The 15,320-nt window shown below is 42.0% G+C and overlaps 1 protein-coding gene across 2 annotated transcripts in view; it reads left to right on the forward strand.

Annotated features, from left to right (window-relative positions):
- The first annotated feature begins 1,731 nt into the window (after positions 1-1,731).
- CLN5 (CLN5 intracellular trafficking protein) overlaps positions 1,732-15,320 on the forward strand; it is a 30,080-nt gene continuing 16,491 nt past the window's right edge. The window contains exons 1-4 of one of the 2 annotated variants that reach the window (XM_043580828.1): positions 1,825-2,066; positions 6,369-6,534; positions 7,205-7,430; positions 10,737-12,756. In XM_043580828.1, coding sequence (XP_043436763.1) covers positions 1,912-2,066; positions 6,369-6,534; positions 7,205-7,430; positions 10,737-11,248 — 1,059 coding nt within the window. In that variant the 5' untranslated portion in view covers positions 1,825-1,911 and the 3' untranslated portion in view covers positions 11,249-12,756. Of the gene's footprint in view, positions 2,067-6,368; positions 6,535-7,204; positions 7,431-10,736; positions 12,757-15,320 lie in introns of those variants that run through there. The other variant, XM_043580835.1, reaches the window with a different exon arrangement.

Here is a 15,320-nt window from a genome sequence, read left to right on the forward strand (position 1 = left end):
ACAGAAGGCAGAACCACACCACAGCAGATGGGAGCTAGTGAGAGGCTGATTTAGGGCTAATTTGAGGAACTGCTTTCTTGCCATTAGAGCTCCCTGCTCACGGAATGAAGAGACTGCAGTCCCAAGAGAGGAGATCCCCACCACTGACCATGGTCAACTTGAAGCTTGTTTCTGCAGCTCTGGGAAGTCTTGAGTAGGATGGGAAGCTCCACTGTGGCCCTCTAGTGTGTTCCATTATTTGTAAATTGTTACTCTGGAGAGGTGTCTCAGTTTTAAGCCATGTTCAAGTACATGCCCAGTGGGAATGCCCTGGTGCCCTTCAAATTGGAATTTCAGCTGTTATAGCTAGGATGTGTCCCCACGCCCTCACTTTTTGTGGGTCTTTAGGAGAGGCTTAGTTTAGGCTAGGTGATTTTGAACTGGGCCATGGTATATGGAGGAGAGCTAGGATTGGAGCCACCTAAACACTTAGATAAATGGGTGTTAAAATGGTGCCCTGCTTGGATCTCCACAGAATTCCTCAACCCAGTGCAGCAAGTGGTCAAAGGTGGGGGGGGATGGGGTGCGAGGGGGCAGGGAGGGTTAGGGGAGAACTAATTCCCATAAGCCCTCAGAAAACCTTGTATGCTTAGGGAAGCACCCCACGCTCCTGCCATCCCCAGCAAGGGTCATTGGTGGTCACCTATGGCCACTGCAGCCACCTCACTTATTCCATTATGCTTACAAATACCATGAGGGTTCACTCATGTTGTGGGTGAAGTGAAGGCATGCTGCTCTCTTGTAAAAAAAAAAAAAAAAAAGAAAAACGTGACTATAAGTTATTACACTTTTAATGCACTACTTATAGACATAAGTCAGTATCTTTGTATAAAAGTATGACAGGCCACAAATATCTCACCAGAAACAAGGCAGTTGATCCCATTGTCTTCAAGTGGATGAAAGGTCAAAGAAAGGGTAATGCAGAATCTTCTCCTCTGTTCACGTGGTAGAGCCCAACAAGGACGACCATCTGGGGATAAGGGGCCGAGGGCATTACAGAGCATTTAGGGGTACCTGGGTGGCTCAGTTGGTTAAGCATCTGACTCTTGATTTCGGCTCAGGTCATGATTTCCCGGTTTGTGAGAGGAAGTCCTGCATTGGGCTCTGTGCTGACAGCGTGGAGCCTGCTTGGAATTCTCTTTCCTCTCTTTGCCCCTCTCCTGCTTGCACATGCTCTCTCTCAAAATAAATAAATTTAAGCATTTAGAGTAGTATTATGGGCTATATATAGTAAGTGCTGGCCATTGTTCTCACTGGCTTAAGACGGGGGGGGGGGGGGGGGGGGGGGGGAGGACCAGTCATTCCTCCATTATTGTCTTCCTCACTGCACCACCACCTCCAAATAATGATTCTTATACTCAAATGTTTGTTGTCACCTAGTCTGGGCCCTGTGTGGCAGGGTAAGAGTTCCGTGCTAGAGAAGCCAAAGGAAGAGCCCAAAGTTGGATTGGTTTCTTGGTTTGGTTTGGTTTGGCTGGTAGTTACTGCGCAGAGGTCAGAAAACAGCTCCAAACACGCGGTGATCTCTACACAGACGCGGGGCCAGAAGAACAAGGCATTATGAGTCAGTTTCAGAAAAAGGAGGCCCCACGGCGCGGATGGAGTGTGCCAGGGTGCCGGGCCCCAGCGCCGCGGCACGGTCTGCTGTGGGCAGGGGAAATGGCTGCACTGCAGGGCTCCAATGTCTCACCGCCAGGCAGGCGCCCCGCGCCCCAGTCTCCGGTCAGGGAGAGGGCGGGACCCGGCCGACCAAAGTGGCCCAGTCCAGGGGTCACACGGCTCGCGGGGGGCGGGGTTCCGTGCGCATGCTCAGCTCGCGGGCCCTTCGCGTCGCCGGGCTCGGGAGGCGCCGGAAGCACCGGGAGCCGCCACATGGCGCAGGCGGGGAGCGCTGGCCGGGGGGCCGCGGGGCAGAAGCCCGCGGGCGCGGCCCCGGGGTGCGCGCTTTGGCGCTGGGCCCTGGGGCTGTTGTGGCTGGCGTTGGCCGCCGCGGGCTCCTCCCGGCGCCAGTGGCCCGTGCCCTACAAGTGAGTGCGCGCGGCGCGCGGGCGTGGCGGGGCGGACGCGCGCACTGGCGGGGCCGGGTGCCGGGGTCGGGAGGCCGAGGCGGCGCGGTGGAGGACCGAATTGAGCTGTTCGCTGCGCGTCGCCCAGGCCCTCTCTTCCTCTTGGGACACTTGAACTGCTTTCTAGGTGGCTTAGGCTCAGGGCAGGCCGGAGTCATGGAAGAAACGGGAGTAATGTAATTTTATTTGAGTGACTTTTAGATGCAAGTGATCAACTCTTTGAATGGTTTGAGGAGACTTTGAATATCGTGCTTATTACTTGACGTCATTCCTGTCATTAGTTATCATGAGTACGTACCCATTGGCACAATATACAACATGACCTACTGGTCTTGGTTCTCTGGGAATTTCCATTTTTAGCCGTAAATGTCACGCGTCCTGGGAATTCCCCGCTCCCTTTGTCCGGGGCTCACCGGAAGGGTTGGTGACCTCGTGTGTCCCCCGTTTTCAGTCTGGTCTTAAGACGAGGACAGAGACTGCACACCTGTGGAGCTGATTGGAGCCTTTGACCTAGAAGAGTGTCTATACGGCCTTAGATGTTCAGGTGGCTAAACAGAAAGAAAACACGCTGCTAACATCAAGCAGGTGAAAGGCCAACAGATTTTGAAAACACGGCTATTTCGGATGACAAAATAGTGAGCGGGGAGGCAGGATAACCTAGTGGTCAGGAATGAGTTCTGGGTTCCAGTCGAATCAGGCACCACCAGCACTAGCTTTTGAAATTGGCAACGTGATTCAGTGTCTCTGTGCCCATGTGACCTGCCCTAGAAAGTAGGAATGGATGGGACGCCTTGATGGCTCAGTCCTCAGGCGCCCGATTTTGGTTCAGGTCATGATATCAGGGTCTGTGAGTTCAAGCCCTGCGCGTGGGGACTCTGTGCTGACAGCCCAGAGCCTGGAACCTGCTTCAGATTCTGTGTCTCCCTCTCTCTCTGCCCCTCCCTGGCTCACACTCTGTCTCTCTCTCCTTCAAAAATAAATAAACATTAAAAAAAAATATTTTTTTTTAAAGAAAGTAGGAACGGTAACAGCATTTCCCCCAGGCTTGTTAGAGGATTAAATCTAATAAATGTCAGCTATTGTCAAGCGTGGATAGGAGTGTATTCTGTTCACTGGAATGGTTTGCACCACTTCCTTGTTTTGCTTGATATATATGAAAAGAGAAGTTTGGGTTTTCTTGAAAAGAAAAAGTTAATAAAACGTTCATAAGAAGTAAAATTAAATGTTCAGTAAAATAAGGAAGAGATTGTAAATGCAAAACTACTTGATTTATAGTTAGGGCAAGGTATTGACGATACCTTAGGGTTTCTATAAAAGTTTCAAGTATTAAGTACCTGTCTCCATTTAGTCTTCTCAACTGAATATAATAAAATTTAACTTTATTAAGTTATGCTTTTGAAATTACCTTTGACCTAAAAGATTTTGCTTCAAGCAAGTGAAAACTAAATAGTTATGTGTTTAAACAACCCTTTGAGCATCTATAAAAACAAGGAAGTAGGGGCGCCTGGGTGGCGCAGTCGGTTAAGCGTCCGACTTCAGCCAGGTCACGATCTCGCAGTCCGTGAGTTCGAGCCCCGCGTCGGGCTCTGGGCTGATGGCTCAGAGCCTGGAGCCTGTTTCTGATTCTGTGTCTCCCTCTCTCTCTGCCCCTCCCCCGTTCATGCTCTGTCTCTCTCTGTCCCAAAAATAAATAAACGTTGAAAAAAAAAATTAAAAAAAAAAAAAAAAAAAAAAAACAAGGAAGTATGTGTAAGTTTCATAAACATTGGGGGTTGTTAATACTCTTGGCTAACATCAAGATATTAACTTCTTAAAATAGAATTTTTTGTTGATGTGTTAAGATTGTAAAAAAATAGATCTGCCTAAAATTTTAGAGATCCGTGGTGCCTAGAAGATAGATAGAAGCAGTGTCTTTCTTTCTTCCGTCTTTCTCTTGCCAAATATGGAAGGTGACCAGTGTCTGTTGAGCCCACTTCAGCAGTAGTCCCTCCTCTCGTCTTACTGCCATGGCTCTCTCTAGGGGCCTTCTCTTCTTGTTACATTATTGCTATAACCTCCTAATTGACCTCTGCCTTAATTTCGCTTCTCTCACCGCTCTCCTGTAACTCATACAAATAAGGTTTGTTTCATAGCAAATTCAGTCATATCAGGTCTGCTACTTAAAATCCTTTAAGCTCACTCCTGGGCTCAGCCCTCACCGGCTGTAGGAGTCCCGTGGTGCGGTTCACACTGCATCAGTGCAAAATGACAGTCCCTGCCTGTCTCTCCTACCTCGAAGCCTGAATTCCAGCATTATTTACCTACTGTCTTATAAGCCTTAATATTGTCCCTTTTATGTCCTAACCATCGAAAGTATTTTAAAAGCCTAAGCCAGATCTTCATCCCTTTCTTTGCTCTTCTCACCCCCACTCATTCCACATCAGGTAAAAGTGATTTCTCTCTTTTGTGTGCCCATAGGACTTTGTATATTTCTTTAGCACTCACCACACTGCACCATACTACTTATTTAATGTCTTCCCAGTCCCCACCTAAATGTCCTTGAGGAAGGGAACATCACTTTAATTTTGTTTCCCTCCTTGCTAGTATAGTGTCCTACATATAGTAGATCCTTAGTAAATATCTATTGATCGCTGGCTATTTTTTTTTAATTTTAATTTTTTTAACGTTCATTCATTTTTGAGAGACAGAGAGAGCAGGGGAGGGGCAAAGAAAGAGAGGGAGATAAAGAATCTGAATCAGGCTCCAGGCTTTAAGCTGTCAACACAGACACAGGGCTCAAACCCACAAACCGCAAGATCATGACCTGAGCCAAAGTTGGACACTTAACCAACTGAGCCGCCCAGGTGCCCCAATTTTTTTTTTTTATTTTAAACTCTAATTGGCTTTATTAAATGATTCACGAATTGGGCAGCATTCCATCTAGCAAATAGAGGGACACTCCTGTCAGTTAATTTTTTTTTTATGTTTATTTATTTTGAGGGAAAGAGAGAATCCCAAGAAGGCTCTGCACTCTCAATGCAGAGTCAGACATGGGGCTCAAACCCAGGAACTATGAGATCATACCTGAGCTGAAATCAAGAATCAGACACTTGGGGCGCCTGGGTGGCTCAGTCAGCTAAGCATTCGACTTCGACTCAGGTCATGATCTCATGGTTTGTGAGTTCGAGCCCCACTTCAGGCTCTGTGCTGATAACACTGTGCTGATAGCACTGAGCCTGGAACCCATATCAAGTTCTATGTCTCCCTCTCTCTGCCCCTCCCCTGTTCGTTCTCTCTCTCTCTCTCTCTCAAATATAAACAAACATTAAAAAAAAAAGAATCAGACACTTAACTGAGCCACCCAGGCACCCCCTGTTGGTTAATTCTTTAGAAAATAGAAAATATAGTGGGGCGCCTGGGTGGTGGCTCAATCGCTTAAGCATCTGACTTCAGCTCAAGTCATGATCTCACAGGTGATGAGTTCGAGCCCCCGTCAGACTCTGTGTTGACAGCTCAGAGCCTGGAGCCAGCTTCAGATTCTGTGTCTCCCTGTCTCTCTGCCCCTCCCCTGCTCGTGCTTCTGTCTCTCTCTGTCTTAAAAATAAATAAACATTAATAAACATTAAAAAAATAAAATAGAAAATATATTCTATTTAATAATTATTTTGAAATAATCTTAACATGTGGACTGTTTATGAAATTAAATGTCATTTGAGGGGCGCCTGGGTGGCGCAGTCGGTTGGGCGTCCGACTTCAGCCAGGTCATGATCTCGCGGTCCGTGAGTTCGAGCCCCGCGTCAGGCTCTGGGCTGATGGCTCAGAGCCTGGAGCCTGTTTCTGATTCTGTGTCTCCCTCTCTCTCTGCCCCTCCCCCATTCATGCTCTGTCTCTCTCTGTCCCAAAAAATAAATAAACGTTGAAAAAAAAAATTAAAAAAAAATGTCATTTGAAAAATATTCCTTTATTCAGTGAATATTTGTTTGTCTATAAATAAATGTGGATCTATAGACATTCTAAGATATGGCCCCTGTGTTCAAAATTCTCACAATGAGAGCAGATAACAGGGAAGCATGCCTTTATCAAAGTGCTTGTAATATATCATTTGCTATTAAAGACTTCGTCGGGGTTGTTGACAGAATAACAAAATGTTTAAACACTATAACCTTTGAATGTTTTCTCTGAAAGTGTTATTGATGGTGATACTAAAATCTGGATTCCAAAATGTGCAAGAAGAACCAAATTCCTGTTGGAATCTAAGTTTGTGGTTTCTTTTTTCTTTATTAGGCGCTTTTCCTTCCGCCCAGAACCAGATCCTTATTGTCAAGCTAAATACACTTTCTGTCCAACCGGCTCACCTATCCCAATTATGAAAGATGATGATGTCATTGAAGTCTTTCGGTTACAAGCCCCAGTATGGGAATTTAAATATGGGAATCTCCTGGGACACCTGGTAAGGCTGCATCTTGATCTTGTAACTTTGGTTAATTAAATTATTTCTTAAGTGGATTTGAGGGAATAACCGCTGTTCAAAGGGCTGATTTTAGATCGTGTATAATTGCTGTTCCTCTTGGCATATTTAAAATGAGTAGTCAAAAAATATTATCATGTTTTGTGATTCTGACAGTAACAAATGCAGTTGCTTTAATCCCTTTTTAATAATCTGAATCCATACCCAACTCCTGTACCTAGCTCCTGGCAAGTAAGAAAGGAGGAGGCCCAGCGGAACGGGCAAGGCAGGCAGGAGAGACACTTCATTTCCAGTCCCTGCTATACACATTTTCCTAGCTTAGCTCACCAGTTGAGCCTCTGTCACCCTGTGAAGCATGTAGACTTCCTGAGCCTGTGGCATGGAGCTTCTCCAACCCATTTTAAAGTGGAAAGAAATTAAGAGTGTGTCCATATAGCGTATCTGAGATAAGCAGCAGTGGTCAAAACCAGAGTGGAAGAGGGCCTGGAATTGGAGGAGCCACAGAGTGGACACAAGAATAGCCACATGGAAGAGCAACAGCTGAGTCATTCTACTTGATATACAGTTGTGACATATTACGTTTTCTCCCTTCTGGCTCCTGGACCAGTGGTTACTTCACAGATGCTTTCATACATGTATGGTCTTTACACAGAAAATTATGCATGATGCCATTGGATTCAAGAGTACTTTAACTGGCCAGAACTACACAATGGAATGGTACGAACTTTTCCAACTTGGAAATTGCACATTTCCCCATCTCCGACCTGAAATGAATGCCCCTTTCTGGTGTAATCAAGGAGCTGCATGCTTTTTTGAAGGAATTGATGATATTCACTGGAAGGCAAATGGGACATTAGTTCAAGTAGCAACTATATCAGGTAAGTTTCAAAAATACGGCATTTGTTTGATGATTACATCGATATCCAAATGAAAAAAATTGCTTTCCTTGAGGCATTTCAGTCATGTTCTACTCTTTAGAGGTCAGTTTACAAAATGTACTTCTGGAAGCAGTAAGGTTTGATCCAAACTATTACTCATGCAAAACGTTACCTTTAGTTTTCTTTTTTTTATGTTTATTTATTTTTGAGAGAGAGAGAGAGAGAGCGTGAGAAGGGGAGGGGCAGAGAGAGAGGGAGATACAGAATCTGAAGCAGCCTCCAGGCTCTGAACTGTCAACAGAGCCCGATGTGGGGCTTGAACTCACAGACTGCAAGATCATGATCTGAGCCGAAGTTGGATGCTCAACTGACTGAGCCACCCAGGCTCCCTGCAAAACGTCACCTTTAGGTGATGAGTAGTGTATCTCCTCTATTCCATGGTAAAAAATGAAATGGTAAAATGTTTTCTGCAATTGAATTGGACTTTCTAAATAAACATGTGGAAGAAAATCCACAAAATGCCTGTGAAAATATTTGATCAAAGGACCTGTTAAATGTATCTGGAAAAAGACTTTGAGTGATGACAAAATGTTTTTATGTCAAGAAATAATAACAGCTACCACTCATGGGGACTTACTCTGGGTCCAGCAGTGTTCCGAGTGCTTTACCTATATCATGTCATTTATCATCACAACAACCCCCTGAGATAGTTACGGTTATTTCCCTCATTTTACAGATGGCTACAGTGAGGCACAGAGTGGTTAAAATCACACAACCAAGAAGTAGGTGGGACCCTAACTCTGGCAGTGAAGCTTTATTGGCCATTTTCTTAACTACTTCTCTACATTGCTTCCCAAAACACATACAATCTTAGCATTTGAGGCTCCTTGAGCAATCAAAATACTTTATCTTTGAGATTTTCTGTTCTTTTGGATGTATTGGAAAGTTGCTGAAACACTTAGGATTTTGCTGCATGTGTTGCGTTGTTGGTTAATGCTGAAGAAAGGAGTTCAGAACTTTTATCAGAAACTGGTATGTGACCTTGGGTCATATTTTTACTTTGACTCATTACGTCATGTGTAGAACAGGGATGAGACTGCCATTGCATTCTGGAGGTAGGGAGCTTGCCCATATGATTTAGAGAGCTCTGCATTATAATTGTTGTTCTCCAAGAAAGTGGAAATATGTGAAATGAAAGTACTGTTTGTGATAAGAATTATTCAGTGAGCCATAGACCTTGAGAAAGTTATCAAGCTTTCCACTTGGATAGCCCTTTACAAAGCATTTTGGAGCATGTTATCTCACAGCTCAGTGGGGAGGAGAAAACACTCTTCTTTCTTTTAAAAAATAAGGATTTGAGGGTCAGCCAGGTAGCATGACTTGCCAGTCACAGATCTGGATGTAGAACCAGGAATAGAATTGTGTCTTAAATGTAATCTGGGGATCTTTTAACTCTACACCATGCTGTTTTCTAATCTTCCTTCCTTCTTTCTAATTAATATGCCCCAAACCATCCCAAGCAATATCAAAGCCCGTTTCTCTTTTAACAGTGCTCGGTGTGATACTTTTTTTTTTCATCCCAAGCCAGTTCACATTGCTCTTTTCTCCTTGTCCACCTATTTCATTATCTGAAAACTCTTCCTTCTGACATCAGTATATATGAACAAGTATCACTATTTCATGTAAAATAGTACTAATATGCTAGTACTTAAATCTTTCAAGTATTCCGTCTGATTTGTGATTAATCGTGTTCATTGACATTTTCTCATGTTACAGAATAGTGTTTTGAAGTATTCTCTCTTAATTACAGCAGTAACTTTTTAAGGTTGAAGAACACTAACAACAGTATACCCAGTTCTAAGAAAACAAGCTTTAAGGGTGCCTGGGTGGCTCCATCTGTTAAGCGACTGACTTAAGCTCAGGTCACGATCTTGTGGTTCGAGCCCCACATCAGGCTCTGTGCTGACAGCTCAGATCCTGGAGCCTGCTTTGGGTTCTGGTCTCCCTCTCTCCCTCTTTCTCTGCCCCTCAACTGCTCATGCTGTCTCTTTTTCTCAAAAATAAATAAACAACAACAACAACAAAAAGAAAACAAGCTTTATATTATTCCATAGTTTTAATTCTAAAAAATTGATAAAGGCAGCCGCTGTATTCATTTTATAGGACATGAAATATTGATTTCATGGACTCAAGTTGGAGCACTTAAAAAAGGTTCACATATATGGTGACAAATTGAAATGCTGTAGTGAAGCTTTATTAGGCACTGTAAATGCCCAGATGAGGTTGTAACCACACAAAGTATAGTGTTTTGTTAACATTTGGAGAGATTCCTTTGGTCGGGTACAAGGTCGTAGGAGAGCGTGAGCTGTTCCGGAGTCTGTAATAGGCCACGAACGTGGCTGAAAACATTTCCAGTTTAAGTTGATTCATTGGAAGAATTTGTATGGTTAGTGGGAAGGTTGTGAGCAGAATCCGAACAGTTACAAGTACAAAAAGAAAAAGGAAATACCAGGTATTCAGGGTGGACAGGGTATGGTACTTTCTCTTGTAACATTAGTAGGCCAGCCTTCTAAAGTAGCTCTTCCTCTGACTGCAGTTCGTACTGTACACACGCAATGCCTTGTGACAGAAAAGCTCTGCATTTCACCCTCCTCCATTCTAAAAAAATTTTTTTTTTTCAACGTTTATTTTATTTTTGGGACAGAGAGACAGAGCATGAACGGGGGAGGGGCAGAGAGAGAGGGAGACACAGAATCGGAAACAGGCTCCAGGCTCTGAGCCATCAGCCCAGAGTCTGACGCGGGGCTCGAACTCACAGACCGCGAGATTGTGACCTGGCTGAAGTCGGACGCTTAACCGACTGCGCCACCCAGGTGCCCCTCACCCTCCTCCATTCTTACACTGCCTTTGCTCCACTCACTTTTCCCTCTATCCACAATTTTTCCTTGTTTTCTTTCTTTACCTTTGAATCCAAGATTTGTTGGGTGGGGTAAAGAGGGCTTCTGCATGTGTGTGATTTTGCTTTTATAGCTTAAATGATTACAGAATTGGTATGTAAGACTTGATACCCCTATTATATCTAAGGTTTACAATTCAGAAATACCTTGTGCTTTGAAAAATGGAGTGAAAATTGGCTAAGCTTGGATTCCTATTGTGAGTACAGGTTTGGAACTGATATTACAAATAATTTAATAATTTAATAATAATATTATTTATTCATGACCTTAATCAGGTTAGAACATTTGACATAAGACTAATGATTGGCTTTGATGTTCACATAGGAAATTTTTTTTTTTTTTTAACTAGGAAACACATTTAACAAGATGGCAAAGTGGGTAAAATGGGACAATGAAACAGGGATTTATTATGAGACATGGACCGTCCAGGCCAGCCCAGAAAAGGGGGCGGAGACATGGTTTGAATCCTACGACTGTTCCAAATTTGTGTTAAGGACATATAACAAGTTGGCTGAACTTGGAGCAGAGTTCAAGAAGATAGAAACCAACTACACAAGAATATTTCTTTACAGTGGAGAGCCTACTTATTTGGGAAATGAAACGTCTATTTTTGGGCCAACAGGAAATCAGACTCTTGCTTTAGCCGTAAAAAGGTTTTATTACCCCTTCAAACCACATTCATCAACTAAAGAATTCCTGTTCAGTTTCTTGCAAATTTTTGATGCAGTGATTATACACAGACAGTTCTATTTGTTTTATAATTTTGAATATTGGTTTTTACCTATGAAATTCCCTTTTATTAAAATAACATATGAAGAAATCCCTTTACCTAACAGAAACAACACATTCTCTGGTTTATAAAATTTTAATTCTTCTGCTTTTTTTTTTTTTTTTTTTCTCCTGTCACCAGCATATATGTTTTTCAGGTAGTGGTTTTACATTCATGGATTTTCTTAGGCCCTTCTTCCTTGGAGCAGAAAGGTAGAATGTACTTGGGCAGAACTGCAGCGTTATCATCTCAGGACCTTTTTTGGAGAGGAGCTGAAACTCTCATTGCATTAGCCTAAGTGAGCCCATTAGGTGATCTTGATTTCAAACTCCAAGCCTTTGTTAAAATGAATTACAGTTCATATCAGATACATAGGATCTTTGGACCCCGTATTTTTTAATTGTGGATATGGTGTGCCCAGATTTAAAAATACCCTCAGTGACATTTTCATGGTGGGGGCTACTTTTCTCTGGTACAGTTACACTTTTTCATTTAAGTACTTTTTGATGGTTTAGACTGACTTTGCAACTTTTGTAACTTTGGGGACCAGGTCTAGTAGTTTGATTTTGTTCTTTTACTTAAAGACTAATTTGGATACCACGGCTGGAGTGGTTTTGCTTCCAGATGTGGTAAAAAGTGTTAAAGAGCACAAGTTCCTAGCTAGCATTTTAGAACTAGCCAGTAACTGGCATTTTGTGATGTAGGCAGCGTAGCATTTCTGAACCTTAGTATCCTTATCTCTAAGAGGAGTCATCCGTCAGGATTGTTGTAAAAATTGAAGCCATGTATGTTTGGCATAGGAAAGTTACAGAAAAAAACAAACTGCCGTCTTTGATCTGGCTTAATGTAGTTTACATGCCAACCTTTCCTGGGTTTTATAGTAATAATCTAAACTTTGAGCTGACAGCTTTAATGCTTCTGCAGTCGTTTAAGCACATTGGGACATGGAAGTATCTGACTGCAGACACGTCTGGGTGAATAGGCACCATATGACTCCTTTACTGCTTCATGTAGTCCTTCCACCCTAGTAGAGGTGCCAGCTCAGTAGGAGGGTACACTTCTCAGGGGACAGGTCTTTGTCAAGGGTCTCCAAGTAGCTGTGCTTCCATTTAGGGCCATCAAACAAGGTTTCAGGGTCCTTTAAATGCCTAATGACCAACTGAACACTGTCTATTCATGGAAAAAAGGCCAGTCAGTAAGATGATGAAGCAGAGACCATCTGTTTAATATGTAAACTATGTTGTTCAGTTTCTACCAACATTTGAGTGTCTCCTGAGAGGTTAGTACATTGAGTTCTCCTACAAAGCCTAAACACAGGTATTATTTACCTGATCAAATGAGTAAATTGGGGCTTAGAACGTCTAAATGACCTTTCCAGGGCTACCCTGCTATTGGTAATGGAGCCACATCTTGAACCAGTTCTGACTGGATGGGATACATGACCAAGCAAGGTTTCATTGTCAGAGTGTAGTCCTCAGACCCATGCCTGTACCATAAGTTACTAACACCGCAGGTTACTGGTCAAGCATAGATACTGGTGGGAAACTTCTTTTAAAGTAATTTTGTTTTTGTTGAATCTAATAAAAAAATGGGGCTTGTATTTTTGTATGTGTTTTTATTTCATTTGTCAAGGACTTCACTTTTATTGTCTTTTTCAAAACTATAGGCACTGCCACAGTCTGAAAATAAAAAGCCAGCCCTTTACCACAGATAGCTTGAGAAGCACTGGGTTATCCTGCCTACTGCACAGAGGCAAAGCCAGGCTGAAATACATAAGGAGAACTTTACTTCACTGCCTCCCATTTAGCCTTTGTATTCCTGTCAATAGTGTAAACACTAATTAATTTTGCCTCTTTAACTTGCTGGTTGTCTTCAGAATATCACAAACTTGGATCTTTGCGTTATCACCACCTAGTGGCTAAAATCAGGCAATGCCAACTTCTCCTGGATTCTTAAAATTGATCTGGGAAAACAGAATTTTGGATTTTCTAGAACTGCATTGGGGTAACATGCAAGAACTCTTGTGCCACATCTGTGTTAACTGTAAAGCACAGAATCTGGTTCTGTAGCAAAGACAAATGAGGACACCTGGATGTGGAGCCTGAATTTTAAAGCAAGATTCTAAACAGTTAACATTTAAAAAGTAGTAAAGATTTTTCAGTTCCTATGAATATTAACAAATGAAGAAATTTTGTGAAAGTAATAGACTCAGGTGACTATAAAATAGAACAAAATACATATTGAGTACTTAAGAGTTTATCAAACTTGTCAACTGTACTTAAAAGGTGAAGTAGGGCTTTTGGAGTAGAGATGATTCAAGAACATGCTTTCAAAATGGTAATTGAGAAGCCAAAATATGGCCAGGCAAGAATTTGCCAATTCTACCGTATAACTTAAATGTGATTTATATTTTTCTGTTATAAATGTATAAAATTTACTCTCTAAGAAACCATTGTGTTGGAAGTTTGAATTAGGGCTTTTTTTTTTTTTTTTTAACATTTATTTATTTTTGAGACAGACAGAGCAAGAACGGGGGAGGATCAGAGAGAGAGGGAGACCCAGAATCTGAAACAGGCTCCAGGCTCTGAGCTGTCAGCACAGAGCCCAACGCGGGGCTCGAACCCACGGACCACAAGATCATGAACTGAGCTGAAGTCAGAGGCTTAACCGACTGAGCCACCCAGGCACCCCTTGAATTAGGGCTTTAAATATGTCCTCACTTACTAATTCTGGCTAGTATTAAGTAGACCCATAAAGTGTCATCAAATATATTTTAATATCCACATACAGGAAAATGGTCCAAAGGTTAAAACTACTAAACATTAAGTATTTGTAACTTTCAATATTGGCTCCTTTGAATTCAGAAAAAAGAAAGTCTTAGTAAACTTCAGTTTTATAATCTGAGACTTCAGTTCCTTTAAGATGACTATTTTTTTTAAATAACTTGTTGGTATGTTATACAAAGAACAATGTTCCAAAACTACCACACATCTTTTCCCCTGTTCAGAGTCAAAGGCAAATGGTCTGGCCAAAGTTTGTTTCCAGCATCTGCCTATTTACCCTTCATTGTCCAAATAGTTTCCTGTGCTCTCAAACTTTCCTATCTACATTTTCTTTCCCCTACTTAAAACAAGATAGGCTATTACCCTTATATTCTTTTACTTGACTGATTATTCTAAGGATAAGCTTTTAGTTCACTTTTGGAGTAAAGGGCTTTGTGTCCATTTTATATGCCCTAAGATATGTCCTTATGTTTAAAGTAAAGTTGGGTGTCAGGAAGCAGGTAAGGTTTTTCTGGCTGCTTGATAACTTTAAAACCACAGATAAACTGAAGCTGGAGTCCGCAAAGATTGTTCCCAGCTACATATGGGGTAGGGGTGACTTACAGCTTCTTACAAGACCTAGGTCACAGGGCACCTGGGTGGCTCAGTTGGTTGGATGTCCGACTTCCGCTCAGGTCATGATCTCACCCTTCATGGGTTCGAGCCCCACACCGGGCTCTGTGCTGACAGCTCAGAGCGTGGAACCTGCCTCAGATTCTGTGTCTCCCTCTCTTTCTGCCCCTCCCCGCTCGTACTCTGTGCCTCTCCCTCTCTCAAAAATAAATAAAAACGTTAAAAAAAAAAATTAAAAAAAAAGACCTAGTTCAGGCCTAAGCCTTGTTCACATCAACCCCTCCCATCTATCCTAAGCTTTTCCATAAATATAAAAAGTTATTTTTGAATGCAATAAATTGATTAATCTTTAGTCATGCCTTTTTTTTTTTCCTGATAGTATTGTTAAAATAGCCCAGATTACCAAGAGAAATTGAAGTTATCTTCTGGAAGCTGTTAAGACAGGAAATGAAAATAATTTCAATAGTTTAAGAACTAGTCTGATTGTAGGAATTTATATAAAACATTTCTCTATGAAAAGGATACCTGGGTTCAAAGGACTTTGACTAAGAATTCTATTTCAAAATCTGTTTTATAAATTCTTATTCTAAAAACAAAGAGCCTATTCTTTTTAATTTAACCATTTTCTGTATAAAATGTGAAAAATAAATTTATATTTCATGGCCAATTTTTATTTCCTATCACTTTAGTCATCAGAACTTATTTCTAAGAATAGATTTCATTTACCTTATCTTACATCTTTATAACAGTCATCCTACCATAAACTTAT

The sequence above is a fragment of the Prionailurus bengalensis genome, chromosome A1 (genome assembly GCF_016509475.1).
Source record: "Prionailurus bengalensis isolate Pbe53 chromosome A1, Fcat_Pben_1.1_paternal_pri, whole genome shotgun sequence".
In the NCBI taxonomy this organism is placed as follows: Eukaryota; Metazoa; Chordata; class Mammalia; order Carnivora; family Felidae; genus Prionailurus; species Prionailurus bengalensis.